We start from the raw sequence: 24,230 nt of genomic DNA on the forward strand, positions 1-24,230 counted from the left end.
TGGAGTATTGCTCTGTCACCAGGCTGGAGTGCAGTGGCTCGAACTCGGCTCACTGCAACTTCCACTTCCTGGGTTCAAGTGATTCTCCTGCCTCAGCCTCCCGAGTAGCTGGGACTACAGGCACAAGCCACCACGCCCAGTTAATTTTTGTATTTTAGTAGAGATGGGGATGGTCTCGATCTCGTGACCTTGTGATCTGCCCGCCTCGGCCTCCCAAAGTGCTGGGATTACAGGCATGAGCCACCATGCCCAACCGTGATTAATTTACATGACTCCAAAGAAAATAAGAGTGTCTCATCCCACCTACTCTCACCCAATTATTTAACAATTTACCACATTAGATATTTGATAGGTGAGACTTGGATTTATGGCTTACCCATACTGCTTTGTCTTTGTTCTAGACCTTTGATGAATGTGTAGCAGAAGGTGGCTCAGACTGTGCTCCAGAGAAGCTCTGGCTTCAAATCCCGTTCTTCTGTGGCCATAGCTCCGAATGCTGGTAGGGAGATAAAGTTGGCTCAAATTGATTACCATTCTTATTATCTCTATATCTGTGTTTCATTTCACAAGGGCTACATATAGGGAAATCAGTGAAAGACTAGACTAAAAGTAACATGTAATTGAGTAATATCTAGTTTTGCAGTTACTTTTAAATGCATTTAAAAGATTCCTCATGTAGAGTAATATCCTAATATCCTTGCATTATTTTCTCAGATGCTAGTTTTTAATATTTCTTATTTTTGGTGTTATGTTTTGCTGTATTCCAGTAGAGCTCTTAGAGACTGGGAGGTGGTCATATATCTTATTTTGTCCAAAACTTACTGTTTTAGCTATTTGTGTTAAATTAAGTAAAGGCTTAGTGGGTTAAAATTCACCTAGTTTTACTGTTAAACTGATTTTGACTTTAAGAGAAGCCAAGGTTATGGGTGTGGTTTAGTTTGCTAGTAAATATCAAGTGGAAAATGAAGATTCTTTAATAAAAAATGTATTTCCTCAGAATGTGTTGAGTTTTCAGTTTTTAAAAATAATTTTACATGTTTATTTGTTCTATTCAATCATTTTAATAGGAGAAGTAGGAGGAAAAAGGAACATATTCAAAGTTTCTTCCTTAAACCATAATGAGAAATACAAGGAATTTCTTCATTATTTGAGATATATTATTAGATTGCTGTGGAGTTTAAGGTCCTACTCAATAAATTACATCAAAGCCTCATACTAGTATAAGAATTGGAAGCCTATAAAGAATGCCTTCTCAATTTTTAACTATTTCTTTAGAACAGGGATTGGCAAACTACAGGTTGTAACCTGCAGACCCAATTTTGGCCTATCACCTGTTTTATTATTATTATTATTATTTTTTTTTTTTTTTTTTTTTTGAGACAGAATTTCGCTCTATCGCCCAAGCTGGAATGCAGAGGCACAGTCTTGGCTCACTGCAACCTCTGTCTCCTGGGTTCACAGTTCTCCGGTCTCAGCCTCCCGAGTAGCTGGGACTACAGGTGCCTGCACTACACCTGGCTAATTTTTGTTTTTTTAGTAGAGATGGGGTTTCACCATGTTGGCCAGGCTAGTCTCGAACTCCTGACCTCAAGGGATCCACCTGCCTCGGCCTCCCAAAGTGCTGGGATTACAGGCATGAGTCACCATGCCCAGCTGTGTCACCTGTTTTATAAATAAAGTTTTATTGAAACACAGCCACATACATTTTTTACTTACTGCTTGTGGCAGTTTTCACACTGCAACAGCAGAGTTGAGTAGTTGTAACCTAAACCATGTGTATTAGCTGTTCTTGCATTACTATAAAGGACTACCTGAGACTGGTAATTTATAAAGAAAAGAGGTTTAATTGGCTCACTGTTCTGCAGGATGTACAAGCATGGCACCAACAAGGGCCTCAGGAAGCTTACAATCATAGCAGAAGGTGAAGCAGGAACAGGCGTATCACATGGTGGGAGCAAGAAAGTGGGCACTAGGGGCGGGGGTATGGTTCCCAGACTTTCAAACAACCAGATCTTGTGTGAACTGAGCGAGAACTCAGTTATCGCCAAGGGGATGGCACTAAACCATTCATGACAGATCTGCTCCCATGATTCAGTCACCTCCCACCAGGCCCTACCTCCAGCATTGGGAATCACATTTCAACATGAGATTTGGAGGGAACAAACATCCAAACCATATTATTCTGCCCCTGGCTCACCAAATCTCATGTCTTTCTCATATTTCAAAATATATTCATCCCTTCACAGTAGTCCCAAAGTCTTATTCCAGCATTAACTCAAAAGTCCCAAGTCCAAAATCTCATCTGGAGATGAGTTCCTTCTACCTGTGAGCCTGTGAGATTAAAAAAAAAAAAAAAACAAGTTATTTCCGATGCAATGGTGGTATAGGCATTGGATAAACATTTCCATTCCAAAAGGGAGAAATTGGCCAAAAGAAAGGTGCAGTAGGCCCCACACAAGTCTGAAACCCAGCAGGGCAGTCATTAAATCTTTTTTTTTTTTTTTTTTTTGAGACGGAGTCTCGCTCTGTCGCCCGGGCTGGAGTGCAGTGGCCGGATCTCAGCTCACTGCAAGCTCCGCCTCCCGGGTTTACGCCATTCTCCTGCCTCAGCCTCCCGAGTAGCTGGGACTACAGGCGCCCGCCACCTCGCCCGGCTAGTTTTTTTTTTTTTGTATTTTTTAGTAGAGACGGGGTTTCACAGTGTTAGCCAGGATGGTCTCAATCTCCTGACCTCGTGATCCGCCAGTTGCGGCCTTCCAAACTGCTGGGATTACGGGCTTGAGCCACCGCGCCCGGCCAGGGCAGTCATTAAATCTTAAAGCTCCAACATAATCCTTGACTTCATTTCCTGCATCCTGGTGCAAGGGGTGGGCTCCTAAGGCCTTGAGCAGCCCTGCCCCCATGGCTTTGCAGGGTACAGCCTACATGGCTGCTCTCATGGGTTGGAATTGAGTGTACCTGCAGTTTTCCCAGGGAGAGTGTGAGAGCTGATGGTGAGCCAACCATTCTGGGGTCTGGAGGGCATAATCCCCTTCCCACAGCTCCACTAGGCAGTTCCCTGTTTGGGTCTGTGGGGGGTGAGGGCTCCAACCCAACCCACTTCTGAAATCTAGATGGAAGCTGCAATCTAGATGGAATGCAAGCTCCTTCATACTTGCATTCTGAGCATCTGCAAACTTAAGACTACCTGGAAACCACCAATGCTTACAGCTTATGCTCCCCTGGAGTGGTGTGCCAAGCTATACCTGAACTCCTTTGAGCCAAGGCTGGAACTGGAGTGGCTGGGATGTGGGGAGCAATGTCCCAAGGCTTCTCAGGGCAGCAGAACCCTGGGCCTGTCGCCTTAAATCCTTCTTCCCCGCAAGGCTTCTGGGCCTATGATGGGAGGGGCAGCCTGGAAGATCTCTGAAATGCCTTTGAGGCCTTTTTCCCATTGTCTTGGATATTAGCACTTGACTCCCTTTTAGTCATGCTAACTTCCTTAATAAGTGATTGCTCCACAGTGTTATTAAATTCCTTCCCTATTCCCTGCCCTATTCCCTGGAAAATAGGCTTTCCAGTGGGCGTGGTTGCTCATGCCTGTAATTCCAGCACTTTGGAAGACCAAAGTGGGAGGCTCGCTTGAGCCCAGGAATTTGAGACTAGCCTGGGCAATCTCATCTCTACAAAACATAAAGTTAGCCAGGTGTGGTGGCATATGCCCATGATCCCAGCTACTTGGGAGGCTAAGGTAGGAAGAACACTTGAGTTCAGGAGGTTAAGCCTGCAATAAGCCAAGATCCAGCCTGGGCAACAGAGCAAGACCCTGTCTTTAAAACAAAAAACAACACAAAAAGGGGGCTTTCCTTCTCTACCACATGGCCAGGCTGTGAATTTTCCAAATGTTTATGCTCTGCCTCCCTTTAAAATATAAGTTCCAACTTTAAGTCATTCCTTTGCTCTTGCATTTGATTGTAGCCTCTTAGACGCAGCCAGGCCACATCGTAAATGCTTTGCTGCTTAGAAGTGTATTGCGCCAGATGTCCTAAGTCATCACCTTTTTTTTTTTTTTTTTTTGGGAGGGGGGACAGAGTCTCACTGTGTCAGCCAGGCTGGAGTGCAGTGGCACAATCTCGGTTCACTGCAACCTCTGCTTCCTGGGCTCAAGCAGTTCTCCTGCCTCAACCTCCCGAGTAGCTGGGATTACAGGAGTGTGCCACCATGCCCGGCTAATTTTTGTATTTTTAGTAGAGATGGGGTTTCATTATGTTGGCCACGCTGGTCTCAAACTGCAGACCTTAGGTAATCCACCTGCCTCAGCCTCCCAAAGTGCTGGGATTACAGGTGTGAGCCACCGCACCTGACCAGTCATCAGTCTTTAAGTTCAAACTTCCACAGATCTCTAGAACTTGGACACCACACAGCCAAGTTCTTTGCTAAGGCATAATAGAGGTGACCTTTACTCCAGTTCTCAGTAGCTTCTTCATTTCCCTCTGAGACCTCATCAGCCTGGACTTCTGTCCATATTTCTGTCAGCATTTTTGTCACAATCATTAAACCAGTCTCAGCTTAAGAAATATCAAAGTTTCCCTCTTCTTCCTGTCTTCTTCAGAGCCCTTCAGATTCTTCCAACCTCTGCCCATTACCCAGTTCCAAAGCCACTTTCCCATTTTCAGGTATCTTTACAGCAATACCCCACTCCTTAGGAACAATTTTCTCTATTAGGCCATTCTTACATTACTGTGAAGGAATACCTGAGATGGTAATTTATAATGAAAAGAGGTTTACTTGGCTCATGGTTCTGCAGGCTGTGCAAGCATGGCACCAACATCTGTTTGGCTTCTGGTGCAGGCCTCAGGAAGCTTACAATCATGGCAGAAAGTGAAGTGGGAGTAGGCACATCACATGGCAGGAGTGGGAACAAGAGAATGAAGGGGGAGGTCCCAGTCTTTTTTTTTTTTTTTTTAGATGAAGTTTTGCTCTTGTCACCCAGGCTGGAGTGCAGTGGCATGATCTCAGCTCACCACAACCTCCGCCTCCCGGGTTCAAGCAATTCCCCTGCCTCAGCTTCCCAAGTAGCTGGGATTACAGGCATGCACCACCATGCCTGGCTGATTTTGTATTTTTAGTAGAGATGGGGTTTCTCCACGTTGGTCAGGCTGGTCTTGAACTCCTAACCTGAGGTGACCTGCCTGCCTTGGCCTCCCAAAGTGCTGAGATTACAGGTGTGAGCCACCACACCTGGCCCCCAGTCTTTTAAATAACTAGATCTCTAATGAACTAACTGAGCCAAGTACTCAGTTATCACCAAGGGGATGGTGCTAAACCATTCACAAGGGACCTGCTCCCATGATCCAGTTAACCTCCCACCAAGTCCAACCTCCAACACTGGGAATCACATTTCAGAATGAGAGTTAGAGGGAACAAATATCGAAACCATATCACTGTGTAGTCTGCAAAACCTAAAATATTTATCCTCTGGCCTTTTACATAAAAAGTTTGCCAATCCCTGCTTTAGAACAATAAAAACTATTGCTCTATTGGGCATTTTTGAGGAGATGTTAATTGTATTTCTTTAGTATGTTTCATAGATTCACAGAACTGGGAGGGTGCTTAGAAACCAGTTAATCATGGCTCCCCTCCACCTCTTTTTTTTTTTTAAATAGTTTGAGAAAACAAAATTGAGAAAGGTGAAGCCACCAGCTCAAGATCATACTACTACTTAAACACAGAGCTAGAATTTGGATTAAGGAATATTTGTGCTAAAAAGAACCCAAAAGTAGAGTTTATTTTGGATCAAATCTCTGTTAATAGCATTAGCTGACAATGTAAATGAAAATAAAAATAAAAGATTCTTAGCAGAGCCATTATCTATTTTCCGTTCCTCAGAAATTTCAGAAAACAGCTCACAAAAATTCAAAACTCACACAATAAGCAGTAAACACAAATTGTTTACACTTTACTAGAGAGCTCTTAACAGAATTTAGAGTAGCTTAAAGAAGTTAAAACACACACTAAATCATATAGGAGGGGTATATTTTCTTATATCCATATACATTTTTAAAGTGCCCTTAAACTAAGTTGCTCATGTTAAGAGTCCTCTGGTAAACTCTGAATTAGCACTGCATAGTTGAGCAGAAACTGGAGATGGAAGCAAAGGAAATTAGAAACAGGTGTGCCTCCCACAGGATGGTAATAAAAGGGCATTGAGACTTTGGATATACATGTGTTTATCTGTTTTCTCTGTAATATGTGGTGTCAAAGTCACCAAAAACACTCAGCAGATTTCACAACCAGGTTTTAATTCCTTTTCTTTGGTTTCAGGAATGTGGGAAGCAGGTGGGCTATGGATCAAGCCAAGTATAACCTAGTTAATGAATATTTTCTGGTGGGAGTTACTGAAGAACTTGAAGATTTTATCATGTTATTGGAGGCAGCATTGCCCCGGTTTTTCAGGGGTGCCACTGAACTCTATCGCACAGGTATATAAAGGAAGGGTTTCTTTTTAAAACTTTCTTTGGTTTCTTTTGTTTGTTTGTTTGCAACTCGTAAATATATGACTTGAAGTTTCTTCAGTGAAACAACGACAGATAACTCCAGAAAGGCAGGTATCTTGTCTGTTTCTGCTCACTATTTTCTATTGAATAACTGTGAATTAGGTGAAAATTAGAAGGCACTGTAGAAATAGTGGAATGATACAAACTACAGAACCAGCCTTAGAAATGTATAGTATTAAATATGTTTCTTGCCAGATATCAAACATTAGGCCTGTGTATTAGTCCTGCCTACTACCATTTTGAAGTAGAGGTGGGATAGTGGAACTAAAGTATGCCTAAGCCATGTTTCAGCAGCCTCAGCTGTATTACGTATCTGAAAGTGATAAGTTAATTGTGTTTTTGTTTTGTTTTGTTTTGTTTTTTGCTGTTGCTTGATAAGATGCAGTTATAGGAACTCTTTCCTTGAGGATGCGTATGCCCTAGCTTCTAACATAATTTTAGAGAATATAGATTATGAGAAAATAGAATACAGTTTGGCAATAGATATTTTATCAGAAATGAACTAGTCTCAGAGCACCAAGCACTTGAGAATATAGTGTGTGAGGTGACAGCCTACACTTTACTGTGTGCCAATCCTTACATTTACTATTTGACATTTCATTAAGTCTTTACTAGGTTGAGGATTTACATTCTAAAGGACTGAATCATGGCTCTAGTATGATCAAGGCTCCATTTTTACCTGAATTATATAAGACAATTATGTTACCTATTCTTTAATAATGTCATATTAACCACCTCTTCAAATAAAGAGGCATTGACCTTTTGTGTGTTCTCCAAGAATTATTTACCTTTCCTTTTTTTTCCCCTTTGTAAGTAGGAAAGAAATCTCATCTTAGGAAAACCACAGAGAAGAAACTCCCCACTAAACAAACCATTGCAAAACTACAGCAATCTGATATTTGGAAAATGGAGAATGAGTTCTATGAATTTGCACTAGAGCAGTTCCAATTCATCAGAGCCCATGCTGTTCGAGAAAAAGATGGAGACCTCTACATCCTCGCACAAAACTTTTTCTATGAAAAGATTTACCCTAAGTCAAACTGAGTATAAGGTGTGACTATTGGATTCTTGAACTAAAATTTGACCCTATCTTCACCTTTGTTCTCAGCTCCACAGTCTGGATTGCTGACAGTAGGTGTATATGACAGTTTATATCGAGCCAAATTAGGAAACACACAGTAACGTCAAGGAAGTAGATACTGGCTGGTATGTCAGTGTTCTAAGTTTAAATTTCAGGCATTTTTATTTTTCCTGGCTCAACTTTGGTGAAAGTTATAACCTCCTGCCTGGGAGAAAATATACATCACCTAAAATGAACTCATGGCAGGTCTAATCAAAAGGCTAAATACAATTTCAGAAAAGGTTCTGATACTCTTGTTTTTGATAAAGCATTTTTTCAACTAACCATGAATGAAGATGAGTCCATTTGCCTCTTCTGCCTTCACTGAGGGTTTGGGTTATACACCTCTACTGAATTGTGTTAGTAACTGTTCGGCAGTGTGTACTTTGTTTTTGTGAGTCATGTCTCATGAAATTTATTGGAATGTTTAATCATATTTGCTAAGAAATGTTTCTGCTGTAGTTGGATTTGCCCATATTTATGTAGGTGGTTTTAATTTTTTAAATGCTGATTAGTGTTAAAAATCAATTTAAATCATGACTAATATGGTAAAAAGATAAAGCGTCAAAGCAGTATTTCTCATTCCTGTCTCCTCAATGTCTAATATTGGGAAGATACTTCAAAGAATACTGAGATTGTCTGAAGTTTTAGTTAAGATTTTCACACATTAATATCAAAAAAGTAAGTTTAGTATTTGTTTCTCCATGGGTTATTTGTAAAGCTGTAAACTGAGATATCGGTGACTCCGTATTATGACTCCATTGGTGAGCTGTGGTATGGGTAGGATTTTCCTACTTCTTCTGTACTTTTACCTGTAGACTATTTTTACTAAGGTGCTTTATAATGTGTTTTAAAGCATTGCATTTACAAAAAAAGGAAAATGCTGTAAATATTGCATATTTTATGTATTTGGACCAAAAGGTTACAAGTAATTAGATAAAAGTGGTTTTGCACCAATTTTATGTCAAGTAAAACCATCAGACCTACTGTTCTTGTATTTCTCATTTAACTTTACTGTTAAGACATCACTGAAATGAACTTCAATAAGCTTTCAATTTTGATACACAATTCATTATTCATAACTTGAGGCAGTAATTGCAGTGAAAAGAGTACTGGACAAGGAGTCAAAAAACTTGATTTCAGGTCCTAGCTCTACCACTTACCAGCTGTGTGATCTTGGGCAAGTCACTTAACCTCTCTTTGCCTCAATTTCCTCATCTTGAAATGAGGATAATAATACCTGCTGTACCTACCTCACAGGGCTGTTGTGAGGATTAAATGAGATGGCATGTGAAAGCACTTTGAAAATTGTAAAGCGCTATATAAATGTAAGGTATTATTGTAGAAACATCTTTAACATATAGTTTCATAGCATTCCTTTTTTAACAAAGAAAGGGAAAAATCTGCTTGTAAGCTGGTTGAAAAAGTTAATCTTGATATAAATTTGTGTTTGATAAATATCCTCTCAGTGTTTTATCTTCCATGTTTCAGCAACGATTGAAATACGAAACACCTGTGAACTCAAAGCTTCGTGAGCAGCTGCTTGAGTTTAGGAAATTCCCTGTTAGAAATAGGCTTTGTTAGCTGACTAGGGTCAGGGAAACTTTGCTCTTCAAATTTGAAAGATGTTTCTGTTTTTATTTTACATTAATATTAAGAAATGGTAGCTATTTTATACCTATGGTTTAACTAAATATTTCTGAACAAGGCTTCACAGACTGTAAGCATTTTAGGTAGATTGCCTTAAAGGTTATGGGAGGGCATGAGGGAACACTTCTTATGAGAAAACATTTATAAACAAACTAAAGAAAAACTAAAAGAATGACAGGAAGAATAATTTTAGCACCCTTTCCTCACAATAATATAATATGAAAGTATTAAAAGAACATAGCCAGGCTTTTTATTTTTATTATTATTATTTGGCTTTTTTCTTTCCTTTCTTTTTTCAAATTGATTTTTATAGGTATTTCCTGAAAATGTATACAAATTATTTCCTTGCCCAAAAGTAAAGCACCACTTCAGGGTGGGGTTTGACATTACCTGCTAATGAACAAACCCCAGTATGCAAGTTACTCTTGCACCACATGCCCAAAACTTCTTGAGGTGCATTAACTCTTTTAGGTAACTAGAGCAGTACTTTGTGAACTAGATCAGGAGGTCAGTAAACTTTCTGTGGAAGGACCAGAGAGTAAATATTTTAGGCTTTGCAGGCCATATGGTCTCTGTCACAGCTAGTCAACCCTGCCATTGTACCACAAAAGCAGCAATAGATATTATGTAAACAAATGAGCACGGTTATGTTCCAATAAAACTTTATTTACAAAAACAGATGACATCCCAGATGCAGACCATGGGCTACCAACCATGGCACTGGCTAAATAATTATTTATGGAGAAATCATCTTTGTATCTGTACTCTAGAGGCCTAAAAGAGTTTATATACTTCTAAAAGCTCCTAACATATCCAAAGAATTGCTTTCTGATTCGTGTAGTCTCTCGCACAGATTCATAAACTTTTATGACTTAATATTGTTTCCAGGTGGGCATGTTTTCTTTCCCAGTTTAACAGTTCAGAATAGGGGCATTTGTTTTACCATATTTTAGGGTGCGTTAGGAGTATCCTTTCTGGAGACTGAGAAAGGGGTGGATTTAATTCCATCAGGTCCAGTACAGTACTAGGAGTCATAATACTTTATAATCAGTTAAATAAATAGAACCACTGAGACAATAATGTATTTTTTTAAAGTGGCAAATGTGGTTTTCTTTTTTCAGCCTTTGCGCTTTTTCAGTATTTTGACCATAGGGAGATAATTTTTTTATAATACAAAAGTAAATTAACCACTTGGAATTTTAAAGATAATGTTATGTGTGTATGTGAAATATATATATATATATATATATATATGTTTATTTCCTAAAAGAGGAAAAGATACCTTTCTGTTCAACTTGTATCAACTCCTGTTTTCTAATTGCTGTGAAATGGCAACTGTTGATAAATTATTGTGATTGTTTTAAAATCTAATGGGAAGTAAAATATATTTTGATTTTACCCAGCTTTAATCTGTAAAGTAGCACTTAAATATATCTGATAGCAACACTTAAGATATTGCATGGGGATTACTTTCCTGTCATCCATGTGCATTTGTGCAACTTCAAACATATTGGGTGCTTCTGAATTCCTGATGATTGGATTTAAACTATTGAAACTTACTGATTTTTATAATTTTATTTTCTGATCTTAAAATTTGGTTAACACCTATAATCTGTTGCTTTTTCTCAATATGTGTCCTATTGGAAATTCCTAAAATCGTTGGTGCCATCAGTGATTTACAAACAATATTTTGATATTGCAGATGATTTGCTTACTGTATTTGCATTGTTAGAAAATAGTTTGTAGACAATGATTCTCTCTTTTTTAATAAAATCAAATAATTCTGAGAGCACTAGAGAATTTAACTAAAGGCTGGTTCCCAAATGCATAGCTGGCATTTTAATTTAAATTCAAATCTGCATAGAGAACATCTGTGTAAATCATCTCACTGGATTTTCCCATTGGTCATTCCCAAACACACCTATGGTCCTAGAATCCTTATTATGAGAAGCGCCCTGTAACCTTTTATGTAGTTTGCCTTTAAGAGGCCCAGGTGCTTCTCCTTTATGATTTGAGTTGACCTCTTCATAAATTAGCATTGTTTACTTTCAGAGGAAGCAGAGAAGTTGCTGTTATGGTTTTGCATCCGTTTACCCTATGCAGAGTTGCTGTATGATGCCAACTAAACTGCTCTTTAGGCAGCCTTCTGAGGAGAAAAGCAACCCTGTTTCAAATCCACTGCCAATTCAGCTCCTCTGGAGTGGAGCTTACTTTCTGATTACTTGGAGCAAGAATTTTAGAGATTGAAATGAATGATCATTTAGTCAGATTTATCCTGTAATTTCATGCAGCTTTGTGGCCTTTGCAGTACTATTTATAAAATGGACCCTGATGGTGATGAACTCTTGAAAATACATTACTGTTAAGCCTGTGTGGGGACATTGATGCTGTCTCTCTCATTTTTTAGACAGTTTTTGTAGCTTCCTATTGAGAGGTATGTGAGCATCTCTGAAGCAGTGTTGAATGTAATTTTGGAAACATGGATTGCGTATTTTGACTTTTATTTTATAAATACACAGCTCAACAGTGCCTTTTTTTTCCTCATAGTCCTGTTGGAAGATGCTTACTACTTCTCGCTCCTGCCCTCCCCCACTCCATTCAGTTGATTCATTTATGCAATTCTGTTTCCAACTTGAAACCATTTTGTCACATCTGTTGGAGAGATAATCACTCCTTTTCCTTAACATTCTGCCAGCTTTCTGATGTTGAAGTGTTTCAGTTGACTACCTGATGCAAAAGCTATAAAATAAACACTTAGTGGGAAGGGGAAAAATGGTTTGGTGTCCTGTTTTAATATTTTCTTTTGTAGCGTTGACACTGATGGACATTTTCCAAGCTGACTCAGTGTTCAGTGTCAACTTAACTCTCAGGTAGAGTTGCCATCAGAAAAGCATGAATCATCATTGGTTTTTAATGATTTTATGGCTTGTGACAATATTTTATCTGGACTGACCTCTGCTGCTTTTGCGTTGTATTTCATCGCTGGTAATAACATTTCAGATAGAAAACTTACAAAGTACATACTTAATTAGAAGAAAAAAGAAAAATAGAGAAAGGGCTATTAGAATAAAAAAGAAATTTGAAAGTAACTTAATCTAACATTTATGGCACAGTTTGGACATGTCCATAATGTTTTTTTAGAACACACATTTCTGATTTTTTTTTTTTTTTTTTTTTGCCCTTAAAAAAGAAAGTCTCAATTACGTTGATTTTCAATTCTTAGCCACTGGCTCATTGTTTTGAGCAATGCTTGATTGATTCTATTTATATTATATGATATTGGGTTGATAAAACACCAGTTCCGTGATGAATTTTCTTAAAAGAATTTGGTGTGTACTTGCAGTGACAGAACAAAGAACATGGCTTGAGAGTCAAAGGGATCTGCATTTAGCAATGTGATACCAGTAAATGGAGATAACAGGATTGTTGCAAAGGTTGGGCATGATGTATGCAAAGTACTGGGCAGGGTAGGCTAATAACTGCTGGTATTTACATGCTGTGCTGGAATAGTGTTACCAAGCTGATGTGCCGTTCTCACCCTGCAGAATACTAGTTTTGTCATTTCATAAATGATATTTTTATAAATATTTTTGAATGACTGTACTTTTTACTGATTATCTTAATACCGCCTCACTTATGTACCTGTAGCATAGATATTCCTGGTTCTGATTCTTGCTGTTCTTTCCACATACAAATCACTCATTTGTACAGATTAAAGGGGGGAAATGCTGACTGTTCTAAAGAAGATAGGACTTGCTTATTCCAGAAGTGACGGAGTTCATATCTTAGTATATTTGAACAGTAAGGACTGCTAAGTAGTACACACATAAAACTCAGGATCCCAGGAGTAAAATGATTTGCACTCTTTGAACAGAAAGGACAGCAGCAGTGTAAACAATAAGCTCTCAAGCTAAAAATTGAGAACATGAAAACCTCTGAGGACCTGACTGCAGTTGTCAAGAAAAGTAGAGACAAGGTTGGGGAGAAGCAGACAGATCTCAGGGCCAAAAACGCCAACATTTGGTGACAGGTGGGATATAATCGATAAATGGGGAATGAAGGCATTAACTTGGGTTCATAACAATGCATCTGTGCAAATTTTCAGCACCCCTTGCTTTTGCCTCAATTAGGCAATGATGATTACTTCTTATGTCAAAGCTTATAAAACAGACTAGCATTTTCCCAAAGAATCTAGGATCACAAAGAAGGAATTCACTATCTCCCTATCAGATGTTTGGCTTCCTTGCCTCTTTTGCTCTTCCAGATTTTGTGGCCTGGGTTAGAGTTTAGAAAGAACCCCCTAGAAACTTTTCTGATGTCCTCTGGTTTGATCATGAAGGCTTCTAATGAAACATACCAACTCTAAGTCTCTACCTCTACTTCTGTAAACCTGAAGTGTAAAAATGAAAGTCTTGCCTGGAAATGTTTCACATCATTAGCACTGACAGCATTTACAGGGAAATAGATAAAACATATATGGATTAATTTTATTTTAGATCAAGGGTGTGGGCAACTAGATTTCTAGAGCCTTCAGCCTGTCTTATCAGTGATGCTGGAAAAGGATGAGCTGTAAGTGCAATAACTACCCCTGTCTAGGTTTTCTTGCTAAATACGCCCTCCATGAAACAGGCGACCTAAGTATTTTGAACTGTAAGAATGTTTAGAAATTTCTCTCCCTGAGCAGCAGATCCAAGAGTGATTATTCTGGGATTGTAGAATCAGTTCATTCTTTTCTTTCTTCCTCTCCCTCCGCTCTCCTTTCTTTCCAATTTAAAATCACTCAGTCTCTTAGTAGAAACTTAACATCAAAGAACCGTCAAACTTGCTAATTTGTGATTTTTAAAGCATGTGCCGCCTTAAAGTATCAAAGCTTTAACCTGTATCTAATTAAATATTAAAATCTGGCAAAGAGTAGACCTACAGTCCCTAACTGATCTGGCTTCTGAACTTTGTTTTGCTTTCACAGATTGAACCAATTTGACCTAAATCTGGGTATTTCATGTAGCATCTTGAGAGATGTATTTAAAGTGCTTGTGGCAATAACATTTCATTTGTATCCATTTTGATGATTCTGGGTGCCCTCTTGATAAGGCAACCAGGTTGTGCTGTAAAACAAAAACAATGTAGAGGTTTCAGTCTTAGGTGTTTGAAACTGTTAGATCTCTCAAAATTGATTAGCTGAAATATACCTTTTCTGGGTAACTGAACTCACCCGTAATTCCATTTGAAGTGGGCAGAGCCTTTCTGAAAATGGCTGATCAGAAATGAGTGACATTTTATTCAACCAAGAGTTACCAGAGACATATTTTTTTTTCCTTTAAAAGTAATTTAAAATTCGCCAGAGGATTACTAATTAGGTGTCTAGGCATAGCATGGTTATCTGATCAGACTGTCATGCCCATAAACAGTGAAAATGCAGCATGTTGATCCATTCATGTCTGTTTTTAAAGGAGGCTGTGGACTTTAAACTCCTCTCTCGCAGGCTTGCTCTTTGTTTCGTGTGGGGGCTCTTTGAATAATACCTTAGATGAGAACAATGTTTAAGAAGTAGGCCAGTTATATTTTGCTTTTCTATTTCTACCGTGCTAATGGCTCTCATTTGATCGTTTAATCACTGATCCAAATCCAGATGGAATTAGATGCCCCTTCCTGCTGTAGTCCTGCAGTCAGACAGTCTGTAATGTTTGATATGGATCTTCTGAGTGGACAAGATGAGATTAGATTAGGCTCTCTGGGAGCCAGCCCTATTCATTTTCTAAGAAAGTTATACTGGAGGCCTGAGGACTGCCAAGAGCAAAGTGGAAACAGAGCCCAGCCTTTTCCTCTTATCAAGATCCACAGTGGTTCCACGTTAAGTAGTGGAGATTCGAATAATGAATTGGATCAGAAGCCAGGAAGGAGGCCCTTGCCACCCACGATTGGAATATGAACTGCATGTGTTACAAGTTTATTACCTTTTCTTATTTTAATATATGACAAAGACTGAAATCTCTGGCATGGAGTAAGGCAAATTTTACTTTGGTGGGGTATTTTTTTTTTTTTAACATTTAATATTTATTGAGCCCCCATTGTTTTCCAGGCACTGCACTACAGGCTCTGCACCATGAGCTTTAACCTTTCAATAATCCTCATATTCAATCCTTTACAACTGTTTAGAACTTTTTAATTTACAAGGTGCTTTCATTTCACATTTATCCTCTCATTAGATTCTCACATGGAAGGGTAGATACCATTATCCTCATTTTGCAATTGAAACTGACACAGCTAGTAGGTGGAAGATGGGCTCCCCAGCCCTCAAGATTCCTAGTCCATCAAACCCTGATGCCCTTCCTGCTATGTGCCTGTCTCTCAAAGTGAGCAAGGGCTGTAATACAGATTAAACAATTGCAGTGGTTCTTAGGCTATAATCCCATCTCTGGACCAATAGTGTCAGCATCCCCTAGGAGCTTGTTGAAAGGCAGATTCTTAGGCCCCAGCCTTCTGAGTAGGACCTAGCACTATGTTTATTAATAAGCTTTCAGGTGGTTCTGACCAAGACTAAAGTTAAGAACCACTGGACTAGAGCACCAGTTTACAGATGAGACGACTGAAACTCTAGCTGAGCTTAACCTAGCTAGTTAAGTAACCTAAGGCCTCTCATAACAAAACTTATGAGCTAGGATGTGAACCCAGGTCAGTCTGGCTCCAACACCATCTGTTTTCTACATTGGACTGCATTATAAATTATATCATATATATATTTCATTCTTGGTAAATTCCTCCCTGAAACGTCGTTTTAGGGGACAACAGAGCAGGTCAATGAGAAGAAAAAGTCCCAATGTGCTCTTCTGGAGTAAGGCAACCAGTGCCACCTCTTTTAATGAGTTTCTGCTTTCTTTCTGTGTGAGGTGAACGTGGGGGCTAAGCCTCAGCGTGGCTACTAGTGTGCTCAGGAAATTCAGGGACAGAGCCGAGAATCCAAAATGGCTACCCAGACTAAGTGCATTTCATCTGGACTTTCTGGTCCCAGTGTTCCTTGGTCATACTTAATAGTTTACTGTGATGGATTTAATGGCAAGAGGGCTCCTTGCCCTGGCTTGGCAATGTCTGTGGACCTATGGGTTGACGTAGTGTGGGAATACTTGTGGCTACTTGGAAATCCCTGTTGCTGTCATCATTGGCAGTGCTTCCCAGCCGAGATCATAGTCTGTGGTCACATGTGAACTCTTCCAGTCATGCGGCTTAAACAGAAGTGCCCACCTGTTTCTCACAAATTCTACCTGCATTTTTTTTTTTCTTTTTGAAGCAAGAGCCCAGACCAAGGGTTAGTCGATAGCTCAAGGGACTTCCAGGGAAATCAGAACTGATCTTCGTGCGTAGCAATGCCGATAGGCCTCCTTCCACACACACTGAGAGATCAGCAGGGCAGTGGACTGAGCCTTCAGGTGCAATGCGTTTCCTCCACACATTCTTTTTGAAAGAGGAAGATTGTTGCCCATGTATAGTGTACTTATGTGCTGGCACTGCACCAAGTGCTATGCATTTGTTAGCACTCATTTCATCCATGCCCCCCCCTTTTTTTTTTTTTTTTTGAGGCGGAGTCTCGTTCTGTCTCCCGGACTGGAGTGCAGTGGCCGGATCTCAGCTCACTGCAAGCTCCGCCTCCCGGGTTTACGCCATTCTCCTGCCTCAGCCTCCCGAGTAGCTGGGACTACAGGCGCCCGCCACCTCGCCCAGCTAGTTTTTGTATTTTTAGTAGAGAAGGGGTTTCACCGTGTTAGCCAGGATGGTCTCGATCTCCTGACCTCGTGATCCACCCGTCTCGGCCTCCCAAAGTGCTGGGATTACAGGCTTGAGCCACCGCGCCCGGCCCATGCCCCCCTTTTTTTAAGAGAGAGAGGATCTCACTCTGTCACCCATGCTGGAGTGCAGGGGTGCAACCATGGCTCACTGCAGCCTCAAACTCATGGGTTCATGTCTCAGCCTCCCAAAGTGCTGAGATTACACGTGTGAGCCCCCATCCCTGGCCTCATTTCATCCTCTTAATCCTCTGAGGAAAGTACTACTAGCGGCCCCATTTTACAGTTGAGAATGAATTAGAAGTTCAGATGCTTTCTTGCAGTCACACAGCTAGAAAGTGGTGGAGAGGATTCAAACCCAGGTCTAACTGCAAATTTTCTGCTCTTAACCATCATGTCGCATAGGCTCTGACAGCTATGACAGGCAGTGGTGGGAGGTTGTTTTGAAAGTCTCGCCATAAGCTGGGTGCAGTGGCTCACACCTGTAATCCCAGCACTTTGGGAGGCCCAGGGAGGGGGAATCACCTGAGATCAGGAGTTCGAGACCAGCCTGGCCAACATGGTGAAACCCTGTCTCTCCTAAAAATACAAAAATTAGCCAGGTGTGGTGGTGTGCACCTGTAATCCCAGCTACTCGGGAGGCTGAGGCAGGAGAATTGCTTGAACTCGTGAGATGGAGGCTGTAGTGAGCTGCGATCACGCCACTGCACTCCAACATGGGTGACAGAGTGAGACTCCGTCTAAAAAAAAAAAAGTCTTGCCATATGTCTTTTCTGCCTCAGTCCCACAGGGCTTGGCAGCAGGAAAAGTGTGACCTAGGGCTATGGCAGTCACCCATGTGAGCTACAGCTATGGCTGCAACTCGGTGCGGCCTCTAACCATGAGGACTGGGAGTTTGGAGAGGCAAATTTAGGCCATTTTGTTTTCTTGAAATGCTTCCTCCCAGTCCTTAAATTCATTCCCAGGTCAATAAATGGTAGTTAGTTAGTCGTGGTGGTGGTGATGTCTGAAGACTAACAGGATGCCCAGATTCAGTGTTGGGAAAATCACCTTGAGTCCACTTTTCAATGTGCTGGGGAGTGAGTACAGGCCAAGTTCCAGTCATCAGTTCCCAGCGGTTCAGCCAGAGTGTCTTGTGAATTCTCCCAGGGCTCTCTGGTTTTAGCAGGGTCTCCATGTGCAAACCTTGCCTTTGCACAAAAGCCACCATGGCAGGAGGTTGACCAAGCTGTTCTGGGGAGGTGAAAGGTGCCAAGCAGTTAATGCTTCCTCCTAAGTGCTGTATGGAGCAGGCTTGGCCCAGATCCAACATGGGCATCCATGCAAAGGCTGGTTGTCTCCCAGTGTCCATGCAGCCCTCCCAGCCATCCCCTCACTTCCCTCTGTGGCGTACTGTTCACAGCTGTCTCCCTCCACATGCCCGAGGGCCTTTCTGCAAAGAGGGGTTCAGAGATATCCAGGACCAGCTAGTCTAACCTTTTCAGGGTGGGAGGGCAGAGCAGAAGTTTTATAGTGGATACAAGGCCTGAAGCCAAAGGAGTAAAACCTCTGCCTCATGGGAGTCCAGGCATGCTTAGGTAGGAGGGGGTGGCAGGTGGGTAGGAGAGCCTCCTGACTCCAGAAATCTTGCTTTATAAGTGGCACCTGCTCTGAGCTCTCCAGATATCCCTGAATTTGGTTTTGCCCTCTGTTCTTGCCTCTTCCTGTCTCCCTCCTCCTCCTTCAGTCCTTCACCACAACATTCCTTTTGTGTTTAGGGAGATTTCCTAGCACCTCCCTGGCTAACAGATCAGATCCATCTGAGTCACGCTGAGCCTCCCATTTAGTAACTTAGGCCTCTGGAGTCCGGGTGGCCCAGGCTTCATGCCAAACCCGCTACTGCTAATAGTAATGCTATTATAATGACTTTTATACTTAAATCTCCTTTCTTCTAGGAGCCCCAAGGTCTTTAACAAATGCAAGAATTACACCACTGTCCAAAAAATAGAAACTGAAGGAAAATACATTCCTTATTCCAAGTCTACTCCTTCATGGCCTTACATAGTTGCTTTGAAGGATGGATCTTTAAAGATTCATAAACTTTGGTGGATGAGTGGGGTGGATAAAGGAGACAGGCTTTCTTATTGCCCGAGGCCCCACCAGTTTCACCATCTTACCTTTCATTGGTTTTGTGGCTCAAAGACCTTGAAACTACATCTGGATGAGTCTAATAAACTGGTATCTTAGAAGAAGAGATAAGGTTCAATATGAATAATGTTTGGCTCTCATACCCCCAGAGGTTATGGGTCTAACAGGTGCTCACTGAGCTCAGCTTGTCGTTGCATGGTTTAGGACAGACAACAAGGATGACCTACAACAGATACTTTGAAGGATGGAGTCAGCTTGAAAGGCAAGCATTAGGTTTGGCTACACACCCCTATCCTTAGCACCTGTGAAGATCTCAGCGTGCAAAGAGAAATACAGATCATGGCCCACTCCTCTATGACTGGCACTGCTGGATGCAGAGGACGGGAAGAAGCACTAGGGGTGGGCTTGGCTAGGACCTGCCCTCCTTTCAAGGGTCCAGCCACCTTGTTTAAAGGAAAGAGAATTCATCCTGATGCCAAGCAACATAGCTTCCAATTCTGACTGCACCTTTTCTCACCTGGCATTCCCTCAATGTCCACCAGGTTACTTTCTGTTGGAGGAGAAAATGCTATCTAACTTTAAGTATTAAAATCTGATCTCCTGACTCAAACTCATTCTTCACACTGATGCCAGAAAGCAAGTTTCTGTCTTCCAGAGAGAAAATTCATGTTGCTTCTTCCCTCAGAAAATCTCAGTTGCTTCCCACCCACTGTGGGAAGGGGTGCGGCTCCTTTAAGGTAGCGTTCAAGACCGTCTATGCTATGTCTCTAACTTCCCTTTCAGCCTTGTTTACCACCACAGCTCTCTGGTAGCCTGGACCAACCAGGTCACTTATGCATACTTTCATACGATTCTCCCTGTTCTTCTCCCAGTTCTCTATGGAAATCTTTCTCACCATTCAAGACCAAGCTCAAACAGCATTTCTCTGGGACAGGTTCTTTGATCCTGAAAGTCAGAATTTACTGTTCCTGTCACTACACTCACAAAGCCCATTGCTTGTGCCTATGTTCAATAATAGTGACATGGGAAGCACATGCTTTTTGAATAAGACAGACTTGAATTTAAGTCCTGGCTCTCTCCCCTGTCATATGCTTTTTAGAAAATCACTAATCTCTAAGTTTCCTTGTTCTACCGAAAGTAAAACCAAAGCCAACTTCATGTGTTGTAAGAATTGAATGAGGTCATAGCTCTAAAATCCTTGGGAGAAGAACACTGTGGGTGAGCTAAAGGCATCAGCATTCCCTAATGTTGTGTTCTTGGTATTGTCCACCTGCCCTTCTTCCCCTTAGGTGGCAAACTCCAGGCAAGGGCTTGTTCTGGCTCTTGACATTGACCCCATCCAACTCCAACACCATGTCTTGTATAGGGACACTCACTAAACATTTACATTGAAAGCACTTAATTTCTCAGTTCCTCGGTTTCTCTATCTGGACAGTAGTGAAAAAGAATAGCAAAAAAGAACATTCTGGGCTCTAAAGAAAAACTCCCCAAATACCCCTCCCAGGACGGAGCCTATTGTTAATTGGAAAATAAATAGTTCTCAGCTGAGCATGTCTTTTCCTTTCATGGGGCCCCCTGCGATGCTGTTTGGGAGACAGTTACAGCTACTTTGAGGAAATAATGACTGCCCCAAACTCCTTTGGAAGAATGTTGGGAAGATAAATGAGATAATCCACCTGACAGCTCTTTGAGCTCTTATGAAAAAGATACCCTTGAAATATAGGATACAGGTGTGCCTTGCTTTGGTATGTGAATTTTGGAGATTTTATAAAAATCTGAACCTACAAAACAGACAAATTAAGGGGTGAAAATTAGCATCGCAAACAGCCTCTTGGCTTGACAGAAAGATTCACAGCAGGATCCCTTTAAATAGCCAGCTCCCCTGGTGCATCTAAAATATGACTCAATCTATAAAGAATTTGATTTACATATACTCAGGAACACTTCTACTACAGAGGAGGAAGCACATATGTTTTTTATAATAAAAATCGATAACTTTGGGGTTTTAAAAATATAAAATATTTCTTTCTTCTCATCATCTTTAATCGTGCAGTTAACACTTCCACTGCTAGGAAGTCGCTCTGAAAAACAACTGCATGTTCTGCAGAGGCCAGGCCCTCACGAGCACAGCTCCAGGAGCGTGCAGGTAGAAAACGGCTGGTTTTTTTGTTTGTTTTTTGTTTTTTTTTTGAAACAGAGTCTCGCTCTGTCGCCAGGCTGGAGTGCAGTGGAATGATCTCACCTTACTGCAACTTCTGCCTCCCGGGTTCAAATGATTCTTCTGCCTCAGCCTCCCAAGTAGCTGGGAGTACAGGAGTGTGCCACCACGCCTGGCTAATTTTTGTAGTTTTAGTAGAGATGCGGTTTCACCATATTGGCCAGGATGGTCTCGATTTCTTGATCTCGTGGTCTGCCCGCCTCGGCCTCCCAAAGTGCTGGGATTACAGGTGTGAGCCATCACACCCAGCCCATTTTTTGAGGTGGAGTCTCGCTCTGTCACCCAGGCTGGAGTGCAGTGGCGCAAGCTCAGCTCATTGCAACCTCCACCAACTGGGTTCAAGCGATTCTCCTGCCTCAGTCTTCCGAGTAACTGGGATTACAGATATGTGCCACCAAGCCCGGCTAATTTTTTTGTATTTTTTAGTAGAGACGGGGTTTTGCCATGTTGACCAGGCTGGTCTCAAACTCCTGACCTCAGGTGATCCACCTGCCTTGGCCTCCCAAAGTGCTGGGATTACAGGCATGGGCCACTGCGCCCTGCCGACTAAAGCATTTTTAACTCAATGTAAGATTGAAAGCAAGTAGTAGACCTCTGACGTCTGAAAAAGTAAAGGCCAGCCTTATTTAGAAGCAGGACCGTATGTGGCAGGTGCAGGAGCCTCTAGAAATGAGTGAGCTCATTGTTCAACTTTCCTCTTTGGGAGTCTGTCAGGGGTGTGTGTGTGTGTGTGTGTGTGTGTGTGTGTGTGTACATGCATGCATGCATAACAGCCAGTGCTTGGAACAATCTCCCAAAGATGTCCACATCCTAATTCCCAGAACCTTCACGTATGCTATGTTACATGGCAAGGGGAAATTAAGGTTGCAGATGGAATTAAGTTTGCTAATCAGCTGACTTTAAAATAGGAAGATTTTCCTGGATTATCCAGGTGGGCTCAGATTATCTAGTGTAATCACAAAGGTTCTTAAAAGATGGAAGAGGAAGATACATCAGTGTCAAGTAATGCCGTGTGAAAAACACTGGACTCTTCAGTGCTGGCTTTGAAGATGGAAGTGAGACCAGCCTAGTGAGACCCATTTGGACTTCTGATCTCAAGAACTGTAAGGTTTTACATTCGTTTTGCTGTGAGGCACTAAATTTCTGGTAATTTGTTATAGCAGCCATAGAAAACAAATCTGGTAGTAGGGAGGTGGGTGGTAGCAGTGGTTATTGCAGCTTCACTGCATGTTTTATGCTCAAGAGGCCCGTGCAAAATCTCTGATTGTTTTTGTAAACATGGATGCAAATTCATATTCAGTTGCTACAGGCCCCATTTGTCTAGAACCACATTCTAACCAGGAGGTGAGATGCAGGGGAAAACAGAAATATTGTGGGCTGACCCTTGAACCATCCTGTGTGCCACACAGGAGAAGACCTAGAATTTCCTCTAATGACAATGACTCCTTTCTTCTGGTTAACTTCCCACTTGTAGGTTACCCCACAAAGCCAATGGCACAAGTATGAACAATTCCAGTTTCCTCCCTTCCTCAAAATTACTGTCTCTAGGCCCCTCCTCTGGCTTCAGCAGCTCCCTCTCCATGCAGAGCCCTGGTTCTAGCCAACCAACCATCTTGGAGCTCCTCTATGCCTCCCAGCCCTCCCCTTAGTTCCTCCAGAGCAAGAGGATGTGGTGAGCTGGCTGGCCTGCGTGAGCATATCCTAGAAAACAGTTTCTGTTGGAGGAGCAATAGAACGCTGCTCTGCCTTTGACGGCCGCCTGACCCCTGAAGGTTCAACACGCTTGTCTCCCTCACCTGCCGCTGGTGGGTTGCCCTCTTGCCACTTCCACTGATGACCCCTTTGCTCCTTCAACTGAAGTCTGCACCCGCTCCCACCTCCTCTCACAGCCTCAGCTCATCCCTGATGACTCAGATCAAGTTTTCTTAGGATGAAATGAAGTGGGGTGAAGCTTTGTCTGCTTGTTAGAGTTCAGGGAATATCCAAAACAATCTAACAGTCACACCACCCTGACCAACTTTGTGACCTCATCCACATGAGAAGAAGGCAAGAATCTCAACAGCTGAAGTGTGCCAGAAACATTATGTTTTGTTTTAGTGAATCAGTGTAATTTCCATTTCAAGTCCCCATTTGGCTTGCTGATTGACAATGTCAGTTACTGCTGGATAGTCTTTCTCTCGCTGGGGGTTGTGTCTCCATTGTGGGTGGCTTATTACTATCACAGCAGCGTGCGTGTGTGTGTGTGTGACAACCTCTGACCCAGGTTGTCCGTCCACACCAGCCTCCCAGGTCTGTATCACCCCATCCCACTCTTGGTCACTGATACCCACAGGTTTGTGGCTGCCCTCTCTCACCTCCCACTGCAAGGTCTGTACAGATTTGACTCTTTCTTAACTACTTCTGTGTCCCCTTTTGAGGGCCTGTAGGGAATTCTGCTACGCCTCCATCCCATACCCTACACAACTACTCCTGGGCTGTGGGAATTCTATGGGGCTGTCAGAGGCCTCTTGATCTGGGCACACCAGGAATCATTTTCTACTCTGCTGCTCCTGTCCATGCTGGGCACCCAGGAAACAGACAGTGGTGTCTTTGCTCTTCCATCTCAGAACCTCTTTTGTTGTTGTTCTCTTATTCCCCTCCATCCTCCAGGGGGCAGCAGTAATGCAGCTCTTTCTCAGGGACCCCACTGAGGAGTCCTCTCTTTCCTTCTGCTCTCCTTTGGAGACTACATCTCATCTTGGGTGGTGAGTGGGGTGGATACACCAAATCTTTTGTATCTTTGACAGACTTCACTTTTGAAT

The 24,230-nt window shown here is 41.8% G+C and overlaps 1 protein-coding gene across 3 annotated transcripts in view; it reads left to right on the plus strand.

The window, feature by feature from the left end:
• HS2ST1 (heparan sulfate 2-O-sulfotransferase 1) overlaps positions 1–12,909 on the plus strand; it is a 205,554-nt gene extending 192,645 nt beyond the window's left edge. For 2 of the 3 annotated variants that reach the window (XM_033225486.1, XM_033225488.1), the window contains 3 exons: positions 402–499; positions 6,304–6,461; positions 7,351–12,909. In XM_033225486.1, coding sequence (XP_033081377.1) covers positions 402–499; positions 6,304–6,461; positions 7,351–7,580 — 486 coding nt within the window. In that variant the 3' untranslated portion in view covers positions 7,581–12,909. The remainder of the gene's footprint in view (positions 1–401; positions 500–6,303; positions 6,462–7,350) is intronic. The other variant, XM_033225487.1, reaches the window with a different exon arrangement.
• The last annotated feature ends 11,321 nt before the right edge of the window (positions 12,910–24,230 follow it).

The sequence above is a fragment of the Trachypithecus francoisi genome, unplaced genomic scaffold (assembly GCF_009764315.1).
Source record: "Trachypithecus francoisi isolate TF-2019V2 unplaced genomic scaffold, Tfra_2.0 Lachesis_group12, whole genome shotgun sequence".
NCBI classification, from domain to species: domain Eukaryota; kingdom Metazoa; phylum Chordata; class Mammalia; order Primates; family Cercopithecidae; genus Trachypithecus; species Trachypithecus francoisi.